The sequence below is a fragment of the Oncorhynchus mykiss genome, chromosome 8, assembly GCF_013265735.2.
Source record: "Oncorhynchus mykiss isolate Arlee chromosome 8, USDA_OmykA_1.1, whole genome shotgun sequence".
Taxonomy (NCBI): Eukaryota; Metazoa; Chordata; class Actinopteri; order Salmoniformes; family Salmonidae; genus Oncorhynchus; species Oncorhynchus mykiss.
Genome location: NC_048572.1, coordinates 25,716,162 through 25,734,290, shown reverse-complemented (window position 1 = coordinate 25,734,290; position 18,129 = coordinate 25,716,162). Strand labels below are relative to the sequence as shown.

At 43.2% G+C, this 18,129-nt stretch overlaps 1 protein-coding gene across 2 annotated transcripts in view; it reads right to left on the bottom strand.

Moving 5' to 3' along the window:
- Window positions 1–490: 490 nt before the first annotated feature.
- LOC110529691 (estrogen-related receptor gamma) overlaps window positions 491–18,129 on the bottom strand; it is a 40,258-nt gene continuing 22,619 nt past the window's right edge. For both annotated transcript variants that reach the window (XM_036985173.1, XM_036985172.1), the window contains exons 5-8: window positions 14,632–14,742; window positions 13,759–13,941; window positions 3,045–3,314; window positions 491–2,740 (exon numbers count right to left, since the gene is read on the bottom strand). In XM_036985173.1, the coding sequence (XP_036841068.1) occupies window positions 2,496–2,740; window positions 3,045–3,314; window positions 13,759–13,941; window positions 14,632–14,742 (809 nt within the window). In that variant the 3' untranslated portion in view covers window positions 491–2,495. The remainder of the gene's footprint in view (window positions 2,741–3,044; window positions 3,315–13,758; window positions 13,942–14,631; window positions 14,743–18,129) is intronic.

The following is an 18,129-nucleotide window of genomic DNA, read 5'->3' as shown; positions in this document are numbered from 1 at the left end:
GCTTGATTTCAACAACCTTGACAATCTGTTCCCAGCGGCGCTTTTAGACTTCATTCAAATAATGTTGTTAATTATGGATCCTCTCATATGGGACCGTCCCCCTACCAGTCCCGACACTTCCTACTCATCTGTCCAATAGACACACCTCAAGCCAACATTTATGGCCACCTTGAGAAACGAGGCGCCTGTCATAGACAATCGTTCAAAGTGACAGCAGTCTGTTTTCTGAAACAAGTCACTGCGGTAGCATGTGGGTGTCCATTATTTATTGTAACGTCAGACAGAGTGCCTGCATCTTTCCCTGCGCCACCTCTCCACCGCAATGATCTTCTCATGATTCACGTCTACCCCTCTCCATTGCTTCACTAGTTCCCCATTCCCCCTCTCTTTATCAATGAGGACATCTCCCCTTCTGCCTCCCTCTTTCCCATCCGTCTGACTGGGACATGTGATTGTGTCATAAACCTAACAGTTAGAAAGATGAAGACTCTTTCTGGAACTGGAAGCATCTTTATTGCCCTAGAATCGTCCTGAGAATAGTAGTAGTAGTGTACATCTCATCTGAACATGGGTTACAACTCAGTTGGCGCTGAACTTTATATACAGAATACATACATTTACACCCCCTTCACACAGTATTGCTGGATCACACTTTATGATATACTTTGTCACAAAAATATACAGATTATTCCGCACAGTTGGAGCAAATAAAAATACAGTTGTCCGTAATGTACGGGGAGTTTAAACGCTGTTTTCACATTCCTACCGATTTAGTTTCCATTAATTTGACCATTTGTGATTTTCCAAGATTTCTACTTTCTGAAAACGGAAACACGTTTGAAATACCACCACCAGATGAACATCATAAGAAAGAAAGGTGCTTTGCACAGTGTGTAATCTACAACTCAATGCATGGTTCAATGTCATCAAGTACTGTACATCACGTTATTATATCGCCTTAGATGCTATGGTATAGTACAGGTATCAGTGCCATGAGTGAAGTAGTGAAGCTAGTACAAAACGTTTTATTTACTTATTAAAACAAAATGACCTCATCTTTAGAAAATGATCTGTATTTATTCCTTTAATATTCTTCATTAATGCCACACTGGTAAATAAAAAAACGAAAAAAACAAAATAATCAAGCCAACAATAAATACATTTTTAGGGCTCTATTCAATCAGATCTGCTTTAGCTGACATCTGCGTAGCGGCTGTTTTGATGGTGTTGGAGATGGAACTGCGCTAAGAGCTGTCAAATCCACAAGTGGCTCCGGGCATTATACCTAAATCGGACACTGCCATTGGCTGCACCGAGTCACATTATCTAAAAACCCATGCAGCCTTCTTTACAAGTTCAACACTGGAATGTGAGATGTAATCTATACCTCCATTAGGATGATAGAAACCCTCATTATTTAGTTTAATGATTTTTACATTCGAGCATCATTATTTCTATATAGCTTTCGACACGTTTTCTTTCTGAACTTCTAACGCCAGTGGGTGTGGCTTCGTGACAATGATCGGAAGAGCAGCTGCTCACCGATTTGACAGTTCCACCTCCGACTCCACCAAAACATCCGCTATGCGGGTGTCTGCTTTCGCCGTTAACTCTTGAGCTGATTGAATATAGGCCTTTTTTCAAAATCTCCCCTCACCTTCATAATCATTGGGGCGGCAGGTGGACTAGTGGTTAGGGTGTTGGACAAGTAATCAAAAGGTTGCAAGATCAAATCCCCGAGCTGACAACGTAAAAATCTGTAATTCTTCCCCTGAACAAGGCAGTTAAACCACTGTTCCTAGGCTGTCATCAAAAAAAAAATTGTTCTTAACTGACTTGCCTAATTAAATAAAGGTAAAAAAAAAAAGTGTTACAGTGACTTAATTAAATCAAGTTCCCTAACTTATTATAGGTGAGTGCCTTACATACGTTATTGTGACCGCTTGCTGCATCCTTTGACTAAGTGTGTCACACCGTTCTTTGGCAAGCCTGTCCACAGTTCATTTGATATAAAAAAGAAAAGTTATTCCAAGCACTACAATGCAAGATGAACAGGCTTAGAGCTGGTTTCACACAAATAATAATCCTAGAGGATCTTCAAGTTTTGGGTGTCTTTCTTCATTTCACTAGCACGGTTTAGGTTTATATTAAGAACTGCCATCAAAATCCCTCATAAGGCAGTTATCCCTGTCACTAAGGTGAAGTCAGTCCTTCCTCCTCTCCTCCTGAGTTTGTAATGGCGAGCAGGGCTGTGTTAGCCTTGTCAAACTCACAACAGTCCCAGAATGGCATAAAGAAGGATTGGACAACAATTACTTATTAATAGAAGAGCATCTGGAACTTCACAGAGGAGCCATTTTGTCTCCGTTCAGGTCCACTCATTGCTCAGGTTCACTCTGTTCTTCCAGCACAATACCACTTCCTGCATTAATCTTGACCTTTATGACATCACTGCCCTATCCTTCCTCTATGTGATCCTAGTCCCACGTGGCTGGTCAGGCCCTGGCCTCCAGCAGTTCCAGGAACAGTTTGTGCATGGGCACACGGCCGTCCTGCTTGATGCTGCAGAAGTGCTGCACAGCCCTGGCGGCCGTCTGCCGGAGCAGGGGAAGGGTCATGATGAGCTTGCCTGCCCGCCGAGGGTCCTCCGTGTGCTGGGCACTCTCGTAGTCCTGCAGGGCCCCATGGAGCACATCCTGGAGACTCTGGACTGCATCCACATCCTCTATCTGCATGGAGTCTGTGGAGAGGAGGAGGAGAGAGGGAGCAGGGGAGAGGAGGAGAGGGAGCAGGGGAGAGGGAGCAGGGGAGAGGGGGATCGGGGGGAGAGGAGGAGGGGGAGAGAGGGAGCGGGGGAGAGGAGGAGAGGGAGCAGGGGAGAGGCAGGTGGATAGGGAGGAACATAGATAGGGCAGGGGAAGGATGATATTTGTGAGATGATGTTGGCATATATGCAGAGATTGAACACTAGCAAAGACAAATGGCCATTGGAAAATACATGCCTAACTCAACCTCAATTACACCAACACAGTGAAGTTCCATACCCGAGTTAGCCAGTGAGATTGCCTTGAGGACAACAAACTCCTCCTTGTCGATCCTCATGGCTTTGTATTTCTTCACCAGCTGCAGTATGGTGTTGTTTAGGTCCAGTACACCTGCCAGTTTGGACTGCTCCTCATCCATGATGTAGTCCTCAGCATACACCAGCTTATCCTCTAGGGCCAGCGAGCGAAACACCACACGCAGGATCAGAATCTCCATCCATCCACTCTGCAGTAGACTCATCTGGTCTGCCAGCGAGAGCAAGGGGAAACCTGAAGGAAGGGGGATGGAGGAGAGATGGAGTTTTTAGCTAGGTCTAATTAGGGAGGACAAAGAGGGGAAGGACAATTTTAAATCGAAAAGATACAACCCAAAAATAAAAACATTGGCATTTGAAAATAGAATTGTGATGGTTTTAGTCAGAATGGCTGGACCCATTGGAATTATTAGACCAAGGTCAACCGAAGGGTCATTGGATGAGGGGTCAGTTAAGGCTAGAGGGGCGGAGGCAGCGGTGTGGAACAGTTGAATAGTGAAAGCCCATAAGTTGTCAATCCAATAAAGACACTCCCTTTGACAAACAGATACACCCCCATGTGAGCATGATTATATCCACTCAATCTGTAGTCTCCACACACACACACACCATAATTAAAAACCAGAAGATTAGTTTTACAGAATGGAGGGAAAGGAAGAGGAGTAGGAGGGGAAGGCTTTTTTTTTTTTTTACACCATCAGTGATTCTTATCAGGGTCGGGTGCTTTTACAATTGCCATGTGGACGCCTGTGGCTCCCGCTCCTCTCTTATCTCTCCCAGATTGATTGGAACGCTGTCTGCAGACTCTTTCATTGGTTGATAGGGATCAGCATTCCGGTACAGAACGATCGTTCAGCAGAGGAGAAGGAGAAGCATTGTGTGAGTCTGTGTCTGTGTCGTTGTCTTTGAGGACACCTCTACATGGACACACACAAGGGGACACATAAAGGAGCATCAGAGACGTCCTCTGTTCCGCAGAGACAAGACAAAGCCGGCAGAGACAAAGAGGTTCTCTTACTTAACCCAGAGCAGTTAGTCCATGGGATGTCATTCTCAATGCTTTAGTTAAGGGTTAGGGTATGAGGAGCGCTTGGAACAATGATACAGGCGTACAGGCTTCAATTTGAGAGGGTTATCTGGGCTGGAAGGGTTCAGCTGTGCCCCTACAGAAACACACACATAATAACTTCACAGCCAGCTTACAGCAGCCTAAAAAAGGCCAAAGTGTGGTGTGAGAGAGGGTCTTAAGCCAAGCTCATCTCCTCCCAGCATAGCCCTCAGACAGAATCAACGTCAGTCTCCATGACAGGACCAGACAGGGAAGGGGCGGGGGGACAGGGTGCTGAGTGGCCGAGCTGGACTAACCTCCCCCAGGGCAGTAGCAAAGACAGCCTGGGCCCCTCTGCCAGGACCACTGGTTCCCCCAGCCATGGGCCGTAGCCTGCCACTCAAACAGAGCTAATGTGACACCACCATTACGGTGCTACCAGGGGTCTAGAGCTGAGACTACTTTCTCTCTCTTTCTGTGTCCCTCATCACTCTGTCCTTATCTACTGTATCTCTTCCCCTCTCGCAACATCTCGCTGACTATCTCTCTCTTGCCTTCTTGCTCATTCGCTATCGGCCTCCCACTCTCTCATCCTCAGTTTCTCTCTCTCCATTATCCCCTCAAGTGGGTCCCTGGTGTGTCTGTGTCGGTGGTTGTTTCCCATGGCTGCCCCACTCCTCCAGACAGACAAACGCTCCACTGGCAAAGGGCTACAAATACACACATCCATGTGACTGACTAGGTTAGACTCCCACTCTGACAGTAAACACTGGTGACAAGCAGAGAAGAAGAGTTTCAAGGCATTCAGGAGGGGAACACTTTGTTGCTCTTCGTTCTTTCTTTGAGAACGGAGAAAGTGCTGATCAGGAAAGACACAGACACACACACACACACACACCTGCTTAGGCAGCATGTTGTGTAAGCATTACTGGACAAGCGTTAACAAAAACACAGGTGATTCCCTGGTGATGTTTTGGGTGTGAACAGGACATTAACTGCTGATAGAGCCAAAAGACTTTCATCTGAGTGAGAGAGAGAAAAAGCTTGGGGAAAGAGAGTGTGCGAAGGAAGAGATACTGGATATATGTGATCGGATTCAGGATCGGGGACGTTTGACGCCATTTCCTACTTCACAGTAGGGATGTTAATTATATATACAGTACTAGTCAAAACTTTGGACACGCCTACTCATTCCAGCATTTTTCTTAATTTATACTATTTTCTGCAATTTAGAATAATAACACATATGGAATCATGTAGTAATCATGTAGTAAGTGTTAAACAAATCAAAATATATTTGATATTTGAGATTCTTCAAAGTAGCCACCCTTTGCCTTGATGACAGCTTTGCACACTCTCAGTGTAACATGTACGCTGAGAGTCAGGAAGTTCAGGTAGTGAGTGTTTTAATAAATAAACAACTAAATACAAACAAGAAACAAAACACCACACAGACATGACACTGGAACAGAAACAATGACGCCTGGGGACGGAACCTAAGGGACTGACATATATAGGGAAGGTAATCGGGGAAGTGACGTCCAGGTGAGTCTGATGACGCGCAGGTGCGCGTAACGATGGTGACAGGTGTGCGCCATAACAAGCAACCTGGTGACCTAGAGGCCGGAGAGGGAGCACACATGACACTTGACATTCTCTCAACCAGCTTCATGAGGTAGTCACCTGGTATGCATTTCAATTAACAGGTGCGCCTTGTTAAAAGTTAATTTGTGGAATTTCTTTCCTTCTTAATGCGTTTGTGCCAATCAGTTGTGTTGTGACAAGGTAGCTACTTTGAAAAATCTAAGACATATTTTGATTTGTTCAACCCTTTTTTGGTTACTACATGATTCCATAGCATTTCATAGCTTTGATGGTTTCACTATTATTTTACAATGTAGAAAATAGTTTAAAAAAATAAATAAAACCCTTGACTGGTCCTGTATGTATATATATATTTTTTCTGACAAATGTTTTCTTGAAAATGTGAACTGTCATATGCCTGAATTACAAACTTGTGTGGGATCCATAAATGTGAATCAAAATGCTTAGTTAGACCTAGTAAATAGCCTAGTTTAGCCAAGGAGAAAGCACCGAGCTACAGTAAAATCGGGAGAAAGGCAGGATCCATGATTAGCTGAGATAATGGAGGGGGATATTAAACAGACTACTTTCTGGAGGACATGCTCACTCATGTGTTTACATGTGAAATCTTAAAGAGATGGGTGGGGCTATGGCTTAAGAGGGTATGAATGATCCTGAATGGGTGGAAACAAAGGGCTCTGTAGAAAACGTGAAAATCATTCAAGGGCATTTTGTTTCCTACTTGTCGCAAAAGTGGGATAACAAGTTTAGCTCATTTACATTTCCCCCCTCAACTGCAGTGTATGTTATACCATTTTGAAGCTCTGAGTTTGTACTTTTATAAAATGTTACAAAAAAAGGCAATCTTGAAAATTCGACATACATGTAAACTCACCTTCCTGAATTGAGCCACATATGGCCATATCTACCTCCACTGCTATCTACTTGGCTGTCATCTTTTTGGGGAAAGTCATTCGATTTCTAAATGCTTGTGTACCTTGACAAATTATGTAACAGTACTTATGTAAGGAAATTCAACTGGAAAATTAAATATTCCTAAAGTATATTAAAAGGGATCTGACGTTGTTTGGCCAACAGAGGCAGGACAGTTAGATAGTTATCTGAGCCTGACCATGGGTGTAGTTGTGGGAGGGGCTAGTTTTCCCAGTTAGCCCAGATCAACACAGTTGGCCGAAGCCCAAGGGCCTTTCCAAAACAAAGAATTACCAAACCGAGAGAGACAGAGAGAGCGAGCGAGCGAGACAAATGTAAATATACATAAATAAAGTGACAGAGAGAGAGAGACTAGGGGTCTGTCACAAGCTCATCCATGTATCCACAATGTACATATATACTGTACATCAAATCAGAGGGGAGGAGAGAGAGCGAGAGAGAGCGAGAGACAGACAGAGATTTCCAGCAATATTTGTGAACCGTTGCCACAAGAAAAGGGCAGCCGATAGAGCACAAACACCATTAGAAATACAACCTATATTTAAAATGTTTATTTATTTTCCCTTTCATAATTAAATTATTTGCACATTGTACAGTGCATTCAGGAAGTATTCAGACCCCTTGACTTTTCCCACATTTTGTTACGTTACAGCCTTATTCTAAAATTAATTAAATTGTTTTTTCCCCTCATCAATCTACACACAATAGCCCATAATGGCAAAGCAAAAACAGATTTTTAGACATTTTTGCAAATGTGTTCAAAATAAAAAACAGAAATATCACATTTATATAAGTATTTAGACCCTTTACTCAGTACTTTGTTGAAGCACCTTTGGCAGCAATTACAACCTTGAGTCTTCTTGGGTATGACACTACAAGCTTGACACACCTGTATCTGGGGAGTTTCTCCCATTCTTCTCAAGCTCTGTCAAGGTCCTCTCAAGCTCTGTCAAGTTGGATGGGGAGCATTGCTGTACAGGTTATTTTCAGGTCTCTCCAGAGATGTTAGATTGGGTTCAAGTCTGGGCCCTGGCTGGGCCACTCAAGGACATGCAGAGACATGTCCCGAAGCCACTCCTGCGGTGTCTTGGCTGTGTGCTTAGGATCGTTGTCATGTTGGAAGGTAAACGTTCGCCCCAGTCCTGAGCACTCTGGAGCAGGTTTTCATCAAGGATCTCTCTGTACTTTGCTCTGTTCATCTTTCCCTCGATCCTGACTAGTCGCCCAGTCCCTGCCGTTGAAAAACATCCCTACAGCATGATGCTGCCACCACCATGCTTCACCGTAGGGATGGTGCCAGGTTTCCTCGAGATATGACGCTTGGCATTTATGTCAAAGATTTCAATCTTAGTTTCATCAGAACAGAGAATCTTGTTTCTCATGGTCTGAGAGTCTTTAGGTGCCTTTTGGCAAACTTCAAGTGGTGTGGAGTGCTGCAGAGATGGTTGTCCTTCTGGAAGGTTCTCCAATCTCCACAGAGGTACTCTCGAGCTCTGTCAGAGTCACATCCCTGACCAAGGCCCTTCTCCCCTGATTGTTTAGTTTGTCCGGGCAGCCAGCTCTAAGCAGAGTATTGGTGGTTCCAAACGTCTTCCATTTAAGAATGATGGAGGCCACTGTGTTCTTGGGGACCTTAAATGCTGCATAAATGTTTTGGTATCCTTCCCCAGATTTGTGCCTCGACACAATCCTGTCTCGGAACTCAACGGACAATTCCTTCGACCTCATGACTTGGTTTTTGCTCTGACATGCATTGTCAACTGTGGGACCTTATATAGACAGGTGTGTGCCTTGATGACAACGTTGCACACTCTTGGCATTCTCTCAACCAGCTTCATGAGGTAGTCACCTGAAAGGCATTTCAGTTAACAGGTGCGCCTTTCTTTCCTTCTTAATGTGTTTGAGCCAATCAGTTGTGTTGTCACAAGGTAGGGGTGGTATACAGAAGATTGCCTTAATTGGTAAAAGACCAAGTCCATATTATGGCAAGAACAGCTAAAATAAGCAAAGAGAAATGACACTCCATCATTACTTTAAGAAATGATGGTCAGTCAATCTGGAAAATGTCTATCACTTTGAAAGTTTGTTCAAGTGCAGTCGCAGAAATCATCATGCGCTATGATGAACTGGCTCTCATGAGACCGCTACAGGAAAGGAAGACCCATAGTTACCTCTGCTGCAGAGGAAAAGTTCATACGAGTTACCAGCCTCAGAAATTGCAGCCCAAATAAACACTTCAGAGTTCAAGTAACAGACACATCTCAACATCAACTGTTCAGAGGAGACTGTGTGAATCAGGCCTTCATGGTCAAATTGCTGCAAAGAAACCACTACCATAGGACACCAATAATGAGACGAGACTTGCTTGGGCCAAGAAACACAAGCAATTGACATTAGACCGGTGGAAATCTGTCCATTGGTCTGATGAGTCCAAATTTGAGATTTTTGGTTCCAACCACCGTGTCTTTGTGAGACGCAGAGTAGGTGAACAGATGATCTCCTCATGTGTGGTTCCCACCATGAAGCATGGATGAGGAGGTGTGATGGTGTGGGGGTGCTTTGCTGGTGACACTGTCAGTGATTAATTTAGAATTCAACACACACTTAACCAACATGGCTAGCACAGCATTCTGCAGCGATACGCCATCCCATCTGGTTTGCGCTTAGTGGGACTGTCGTTTGTTTTTCAACAGGGCAATAACCCAAAACACACCTCCAGGCTGTGTAAGGCGCTATTTGACCAAGAAGGAAAGTGATTGAGTGCTGCATCAGATGATCTGGCCTCCACAATCACCTGATCTTAACCCAATTGAGATGGTTTGGGATGAGTTGGTCCGCAGAGTGAATGAAAAGCAGCCAACAAGTGCTCAGCATGTGGGAACGCCTTCAAGATTGTTGGAAAAGCATTCCAGGTGAAGCTGTTTGAGAGAATGCCAAGAGTGTGCAAAGCTGTCATCAAGGCAAAGGGTGGCTACGTTGAAGAATCTAAAATACAGTTGAAGTCAGACGTTTACATACATTTAAACTCAGTTTTTCACAATTCCTGAATTTTAATACTAGTAAAAATTCCCTGTTCCTGACAGTTAGGATCAGCACTTTATTTTTTAAGAATGTGACGTGTCAGTAGTAGAGAATTATTTATTTCAGCTTTTATTTCTATCATCACATTTCCCAGTGGTTCAGAGGTTTACGTACACTCAATTAGTGTTTGGTAGCATTGCCTTTAAATTGTTTAACGTGGGTCAAACGTTTCGGGTAGCCTTCAACAAGCTTCCCACAATAAGTTGAGTGAATTTTCGCCCATTCCTCCTGACAGAGGTGGTGTAACTAAATCAGGTTTGTAGGCTTCCTTGCTCACGCATGCTTTTTCAGTTCTGCCCACAAATTCTCTATAGGATTGAGGTCAGGGCTTTGGGATGGCCACTCCAATACCTTGACTTTGTTGTCCTTAAGCCATTTTGCTACAACTTTGGAAGTATGCTTGGGGTCATTGTCCATTTGGAAGACCCATTTGTGACCAAGCTTTAACTTCCTGACTGATTTCTTAAGATGTGGCTTCAATATATCCACATAATTTTACTTCCTCATGACGCCATCTATTTTGTGAAGTGCACCAGTCCCTCCTGCAGCAAAGCACCCCCACAACATGATGCTACCACCCCCGTGCTTCACGGTTGGGATGGTGTTCTTCGGCTTGCAAACCTCCCCCTTTTTCCTCCAAACATAATGATGGTCATTATGGCCAAACAGTTCTATTTTTGTTTCATCAGAACAGAGGACAAAAAGTTTGATCTTTGTCCCCAAAAAGTACGATCTTTGTCCCCATGTGCAGTTGCAAACCGTAGTCTGGCTTTTTTAATGGTAGTTTTGGAGCTGTGGCGTCTTCCTTTCAGGTTATGTCGATAAAGGACTCATTTTACTGTGGAAATAGATACTTTTGTACCGGTTTCCTCCAGCATCTTCACAAGGTCCTTTGCTGTTGTTCCGGGATTGATTTGCAGTTTTCACACCAAAATGCATTCCTCTCTAGGAGACAGTACGCGTCTCCTTCCTGAGCGGTATGACAGCTGCGTGGTCCCATGGTGTTTATACTTGCGTACTATTGTTTGTGCAGATGAACGTGTTACCTTCAGGCGTTTGGAAATTGCTCTCAAGGATGAACCAGACTTGTGGAGGTCTACAATATTTTTTCTGAGGTCTTGGCTGATTTCTTTTGATTTGCCCATTATGTCAAGCAAGAGGCAAGAGTTTGAAGGTAGGCCTTGAAATACATCCATAGGTACACCTCCAATTGACTCAAAATGAGGCCAAAACTATTTTGTTTACAAGAAATTTGTGGAGTGGTTGAAAAACAAGTTTTAATGACTCCAACCTAAGTTTATGTAAACTTCCAACAACAACTGTATAACATATATTTATTTAACACTTTTTTGGTTACTACATGATTCCATATGTGTTATTTGATAGTTTTGATGTCTTCACTATAATTCTACAATGTAGAATATAGTAAAAATAAAGGTAAACCCTTAAATGAGTAGGGGTGTCCAAACGTTTGACTGGTACTGTATGTAAATAAGGTATTTCAGTTGTTTATTTTTAATGCATTTGCAAAAATCTCTAAAAAACTATTTTCTCTTTGTCATTACGGGGTATTGTGTGTAGATTGATGAGGAGAAATGGATATTTAATCCATTTTAGAATGAGGCTGTAACGTAACAAATTGTGGAAAAAGTCATGAGGTCTGAATACTGTCCGAATGCACTGTACATAGCCAATAATAATATAAACGTGTGTTTATTTCCCTTTTTGTTTATTGCCCATACCAATAAAGTCCTTTGAATTGAAATGAATTGAATTCAGAGACCAAGACAGACATAGAGAGAGAGAGAGAGACAGAGAGAGAAACCAGGGGGTTGTCACAAGCTCAACCATGTATCCACATCAGAGTGGAATGCAAACTAAACAAAGGGGCTGAAGATAGATGGCCTCTTTCCTCTTTATCTCCACCATCAGTGTGTGTCCGATGGTCCATATGTGTTGTCACTACACAACTAAACCATAACTTAATCTTAATAGGTTTAACCTCTTAGAGCTCTAGGGGCGCTATTTCATTTTTGGATAAAAAACGTTCCCGTTTTAAGCGCGATATTTTGTCACGAAAAGATGCTCGACTATGCATATTCTTGACAGTTTTGGAAAGAAAACACTCTGAAGTTTCAGAATCTGCAAAGATTTTGTCTGTAAGTGACCCAGAACTCATTCTACAGGCGAAACCAAGATGATGCATCACCCAGGAATTAGCAGAATTTCTGAAGCTCTGTTTTCCATTCTCTCCTTATATGGCTGTGATTGCGCAACGAATGAGCCTACACTTTCTGTCGTTCGCCCAAGGTCTTAGCAGCATTGTGACGTATTTGTAGGCATATCATTGGAAGATTGACCATAAGAGACTACATTTCCCAAGTGTCCGCCTGGTGTCCTGCGTCGAATTCGGTGCGCAATTGCCAGCTGCTTCCACTTTACCATTTGATTCAGGGGAGAAAGCATGTGTCCAAGAACGATGTATCAATGAAGAGATATGTGAAAAACACCTTGATGATTGATTCTAAACAACGTTTGCTATGTTTTCAGTCGATATTATGGAGTTAATTTGGAAAAAAGTTTGCGTTTTGAGGACTGAATTTATGGATTTTTTTTGGTGGCCAAATGTGATGTATAAAACGGAGCTATTTCTAATACACAAGGAATCTTTTTGGAAAAACTGAGCATCTGCTATCTAACTGAGAGTATCCTCATTGAAAACATCAGAAGTTCTTCAAAGGTAAATGATTTTATTTGAAGGCTTTTATGTTTTTGTTAATGTTGCGTGCTGGATGCTAACGCTAATGCTAACGCTAAATGCTAACGCGAAATGCTAACTCTAGCTAGCTACTTTTACACAAATTATTGTTTTCCTATGGTTGAGAAGCATATTTTGAAAATCTGAGATGACAGTGTTGTTTACAAAAGGCTAAGCTTGAGAGATGGCATATTTATTTCATTTCATTTGCGATTTTCATAAATAGTTAACGTTGTGTTATGCTAATGAGCTTGCTGATAGATTTACACAATCCTGGATACAGGGTTTTTTTCATAGCTAAACGTGACGCAGAAAACGGAGCGATTTGTCCTAAACAAATCTTTCAGGAAAAACTGAACATTTGCTATCTGAGAGTCTCCTCATTGAAAACATCTGAAGTTCTTCAAAGGTAAATGATTTTTTTGAATGCTTTTCTGTTTTTTTGTGTAAATGTTGCCAGCTAAATGTTAATGCTAAATGCTACGTTAGCCATCAATACTGTTACACAAATGCTTGTTTTGCAATGGTTGAGAAGCATATTTTGAAAATCTGAGATGACAGTGTTGTTAACAAAAGGCTAAGCTTGAGAGCTAGCATATTTATTTCATTTCATTTGCGATTTTCATGAATAGTTAACGTTGCGTTATGGTAATGAGCTTGAGTCTGTATTCACGAACCCGGATCCGGGATGGGGAGATCAGAAAGGTTAAACAGCTTCTCTTGCTTCCAAAGCTTCCATCCAGGAGAACCCTAATCTAGAAGTTCTCCCTAAATACTTCTCTTAGCAGTGAGGAATATCCTTTGGGACAAAGGGCAGAAACATTAAGGGGGTAATTCAGACCCAAGTTGAGCAGGCGTAAAGGGAACTTAATTCCATTTGTATGCACCTTTCTCTCTCCACATATTCTGACCTTGAATTGTTCACAGTGATGTCTGGCCCGAAGACTATTTAAGAGTATTCTTGTCAAACAGATGGCGACACTACCACATTAAGGTTTTGAAGGAAACTACTGCTAATACCTTCAGGTAGCACTAGACTCTGGCGCATGTTCAAGTACCAGTCTTACCTTCGCTTAGCAGACCACAGACACAACCACACACACACACACTTACTTTCTGGACTAAAGTCTTAATCCAACACAGGACACAACAATCTCCACTCTGAGCTGATAGGAGTCTTATATTGAATATGATGTGTGTTTATGCCCGTGTGTTTGTGTGTGTGTGTATACCCATGTATGTGTGTCTTCCTACCTGGGATGTGTTTGGCCCAGCCGATGTTGACCACCAGTTCACGGTCGGCAAGGTCACAAAGTGTGGTCAGGGCTTTGATGTCACTGTCGGGGACGGTGGGGTCCGGCATGGCAAAGATACTCTCTGGTTCAGCCACCAGCAGGAGAGAGACCACCTTATTCTCTACCAGACCACCTAGAGGAACTGAGAGACAGAGAGAGATTTAAAATATACTTTATTAATATCTAAATGCACAAATGTGAGAATGTCATTAGAGACAAAGACAGTGAGAGCAAGCGAGAGAGTAAAAAAAGAAAGGGGAGAGTGTGTTTTATTTTCTTGAAAGTACTACTTAAGTAGTTTTTTGTACTTTACATTACTATTTATATTTCTGACAACTTGTGCTTTTACTCCACATACACTTTTTACTCCATACATTTCCCCTGACACCAGAAAGTACTTGTTACATTTTGAATGCTTAGCAGGACAGGAAAATTATAAAATTCACACAATTATCAAGAAAACATCCCTGGTCATCCCTACTGCCTCTGATCTGGCGGACTCACTTAACACACGCTTCATTTGAAAGTGATGTCTGAGTGTTGTAGTGTGCCCCTGGCAATCTGTCAATTTAAATAAACCAAAAAATGATGCTGTCTGGTTTGCTTAAAATATGGAATTTGAAATTATTCATACTTTTGATACTTAAGTATATTTTAGCAATTACATTTACTGTTGATACTTAGGTATATTTCAAACCAAATACTTTTAGACCTTTACTCAAGTAGTATTTTACTGGGTGACATTCACTTTTACTTGAGTCATTTTCTGTTAACTTATCTTTACTTTTACTCAAGTCTGACAAAAGGGTGCTTTTCCACCGCTGATTCTTACATGTTCTCTTCTGTGGCAGGCCGTGTTGAGGGTTGAGGTAGGGGCTGTTCTCAGAGTCTATCCTTCTCTTGTACTTCTGTCTGCCCCCACGAACCCGGTCCAGACGCACACCTGAGAGAGAAAAGGAGAGAGAAAAAGAGAGAGAAAAAAAAGAGAGAGACACACATTTAGGTAGATTTAACACACACACACACACACACACACACACACAAATGTACAGTCGTGGCCAAAAGTTTTGAGAATGACACAAATATTAATTTTCACAAAGTCTGCTGCCTCAGTTTGTATGATGGCAATTTGCATATAATCCAAAATGTTATGAAGAGTGATCAGATGAATTGCAATTAATTGCGAAGTCCCTCTTTGCCATGCAAATGAACTGAATCCCCCAAAAACATTTCCACTGCATTTCAGCCCTGCCACAAAAGGACCAGCTGACATCATGTCAGTGATTCTCTTGTTAACACAGGTGTGAGTGTTGCCGAGGACAAGGTTGGAGATCACTCTGTCATGCTGATTGAGTTTGAATAACAGACTGGAAGCTTCAAAAGGAGGGTGGTGCTTGGAATCATTGTTCTTCCTCTGTCAATCATGGTCACCTGCAAGGAAACACGTGCCGTCTTCATTGCTTTGCACAAAAAGGGCTTCACAGGCAAGGACACTGCTGCCAGTAAGATTGCACCTAAATCAACCATTTACCGGGTCATCAAGAACTTCAAGGAGAGCGATTCAATTGTTGTGAAGAAGGCTTCAGGGTGCCCAAGAAATTCCAGCAAGCGTCAGGACCGTCTCCTAAAGTTGATTCAGCTGTGGGATCAGGGCACCACCAGTACAGAGCTTGCTCAGGAATGGCAGCAGTTTGTCCGGAGAAGACAAGGTGAACGCTACCATCAGTCCTGTGTCATGCCAACAGTAAAGCATCCTGAGACCATTCATGTGTGGGGTTGCTTCTCAGCCAAGGGAGTGGGCTCACTCACAATTTTGCCTAAGAACACATCCATGAATAAAGAATGGTACCAACACATCCTCCGAGAGCAACTTCTCCCAACCATCCAGGAACAGTTTGGTGACGAACAATGCTTTATCCAGCCTGATGGAGCTCCTTGCCATAAGGCCATAAGATAACTAAGTGGATTGGGAAATAAAACATCAATATTTTGGGTCTATGGCCAGGAAACTCCCCAGACCTTAATCCCATTGAGAACTTGTGGTCAATCCTTAAGAGGCGAGTGGACAAACAAAACCCCACAAATTCTGACAAACTCCAAGCATGGATTATGCAAGAATGGGCTGCCATCAGTCAGGATGTGGCCCAGAAGTTAATTGACAGCATGCCAGGGCGGATTGCAGAGGTCTTGAAAAAGAAGGGCCAACACTGCAAATATTGACTCTTTGCATCAACTTCATGTAATTGTCAATAAAAGCCTTTGACACTTATGGAATGTTTGTAATTATACTTCAGTATTCCATAGTAACATCTGACAAAAGTATCTAAAGACAATGAAGCAGCAAACTTTGTGGAAATTAATATTTGTATCATTCTCAAAACTTCTGGCCACGACTGTACACTAAAACACAGTACTCCTGTTTAACAGACTACCCCAATGTCAAAACCAGGAGAGTGATGCACTATTCAAGTTCATTTGATTGACATTTCTCCCTCGTGACATCTCTAAGATTATAGGGAGCCTTAGAGAGAAGTCACATTGCTGGCATAGCAACATCAACCCTGTAACACAATATGTTACAGGGTCATCTTAACAAGCTCAGCGGTAACCTTATCGCCATGGAGATGAGGAGCTAACAGCAAGGTTAGGGGGTAAGAAGGGAAACATGGTGTGGGCTGGTCACAGCGGTCCCTTTACATACACACACCAACACACACGGACACGCACGGACATAGTTCACGTTTCAAATGTTTGTCACGTGCACTAGTACAGGGACATTCCTTTCTCGCTTGCTCTTTCCCAACACTGCAGTAGTCCTATAAAAACAAAAGTAAAGTATGACAAAAACACACGAAAAATAGAAATAAGAAGAACACGAGAAAGTAAGTAAGCTATATACAGGATCAGTTCCAGGGTCAGTGCCAATACCATACTCACATTCCACCATCCAGTGATACCCTATACGCCTCCAAAGAGAATCTTGACTTGAGAGAGCTTTTATTAGCATGAGGAGTAAGGGTTAGAGTTGAGGTGAGGGTTACGGTTGAGGTGAGGGTTACGGTTGAGGTGAGGGTTACGGTTGAGGTGAGGGTTACGGTTGAGGTGAGGGTTACAGTTGAGGTGAGGGTTACAGTTGAGGTGAGGGTTACGGTTGAGGTGAGGGTTACGGTTGAGGTGAGGGTTACGGTTGAGGTGAGGTGAGGGTTACGGTTGAGGTGAGGGTTACGGTTGAGATGAGGTGAGGGTTACGGTCGAGGTGAGGTGAGGGTTACGGTTGAGGTGAGGGTTACGGTTGAGGTTAGAGTTAGGTTTGAGCCAGGATATGGACGTGAAGCAAGAGCTAGGGTTGAGGCTAGAGCTAGGGTTGGGGCTAGAGCTAGGGTTGGGGCTAGAGCTAGGGTTGGGGCTAGAGCTAGGGTTGGGGCTAGAGCTAGGGTTGGGGCTAGAGCTAGGGTTGGGGCTAGAGCTAGGGTTGGGGCTAGAGCTAGGGTTGGGGCTAGGGTCAGGGGTTTCAGATTCCTAACACATCAATAGTCCCTCAATAGTAAGATAAGAGGGGCGAGGGTTAAGGGGTGAGGGAGGGTATTAAGGATTGGACGCGGAGGCCTGGGGAGATGAGAGGGGTATTAAGGATTGGACAGATGGGTAAGCTAGGACCCCTGGACCTTAGTGATGTCAGTCCTTCCACTGTGGTCGGAAACACAGTCTGGATTAGTCTAACGGTTGGCAGGTGCTCCAGTTTGAAGTTTGTGACAGGTGATTAGTGTGTGTGTGTAGGGAAGGATTTCACTGTGTTGACACACATTGGATTATATGAAAGCAAAGGAGCAATAGGTGTATTAGAGGCAGTTAGGTTTGTTCTGTGTGTGTGTGTGTGTGTGTGTGTGTGTGGATGGTCAAAGAGTTACTCATAGGCATCTGAGCTAAGTGTAACTCTTCAGAGAGGAATGTGCTGACAACCAAAGGGACAAGAATAGCCCTGGAGGATAACAGTGTACACACACACACACACACACACACACACACACACCTCTCTGTGTCGGAGAGATCTGAGGGTTCCGATAAGGAGGCGGGTGTTGGTTCACCCCCCCTTCCCCCTCTGCCCTCACCCCTGTTTGAAGTCCCCTGCACCTTTCGAAGGGGGATTTGCACATTCCCAAAACACACCCAACGGGATCAAGAGCACGGATGTCCACTGAGCACAAGAAAACTTACCCGGATCGTCATTCTACATGACATAATTTCCCCCTGGGAGAGACCTGACACATAGCCATCTGCATGTACTGTATGTGTAGTAGAAAAGCCACTGACAGGGGACTATCTTAAGCTG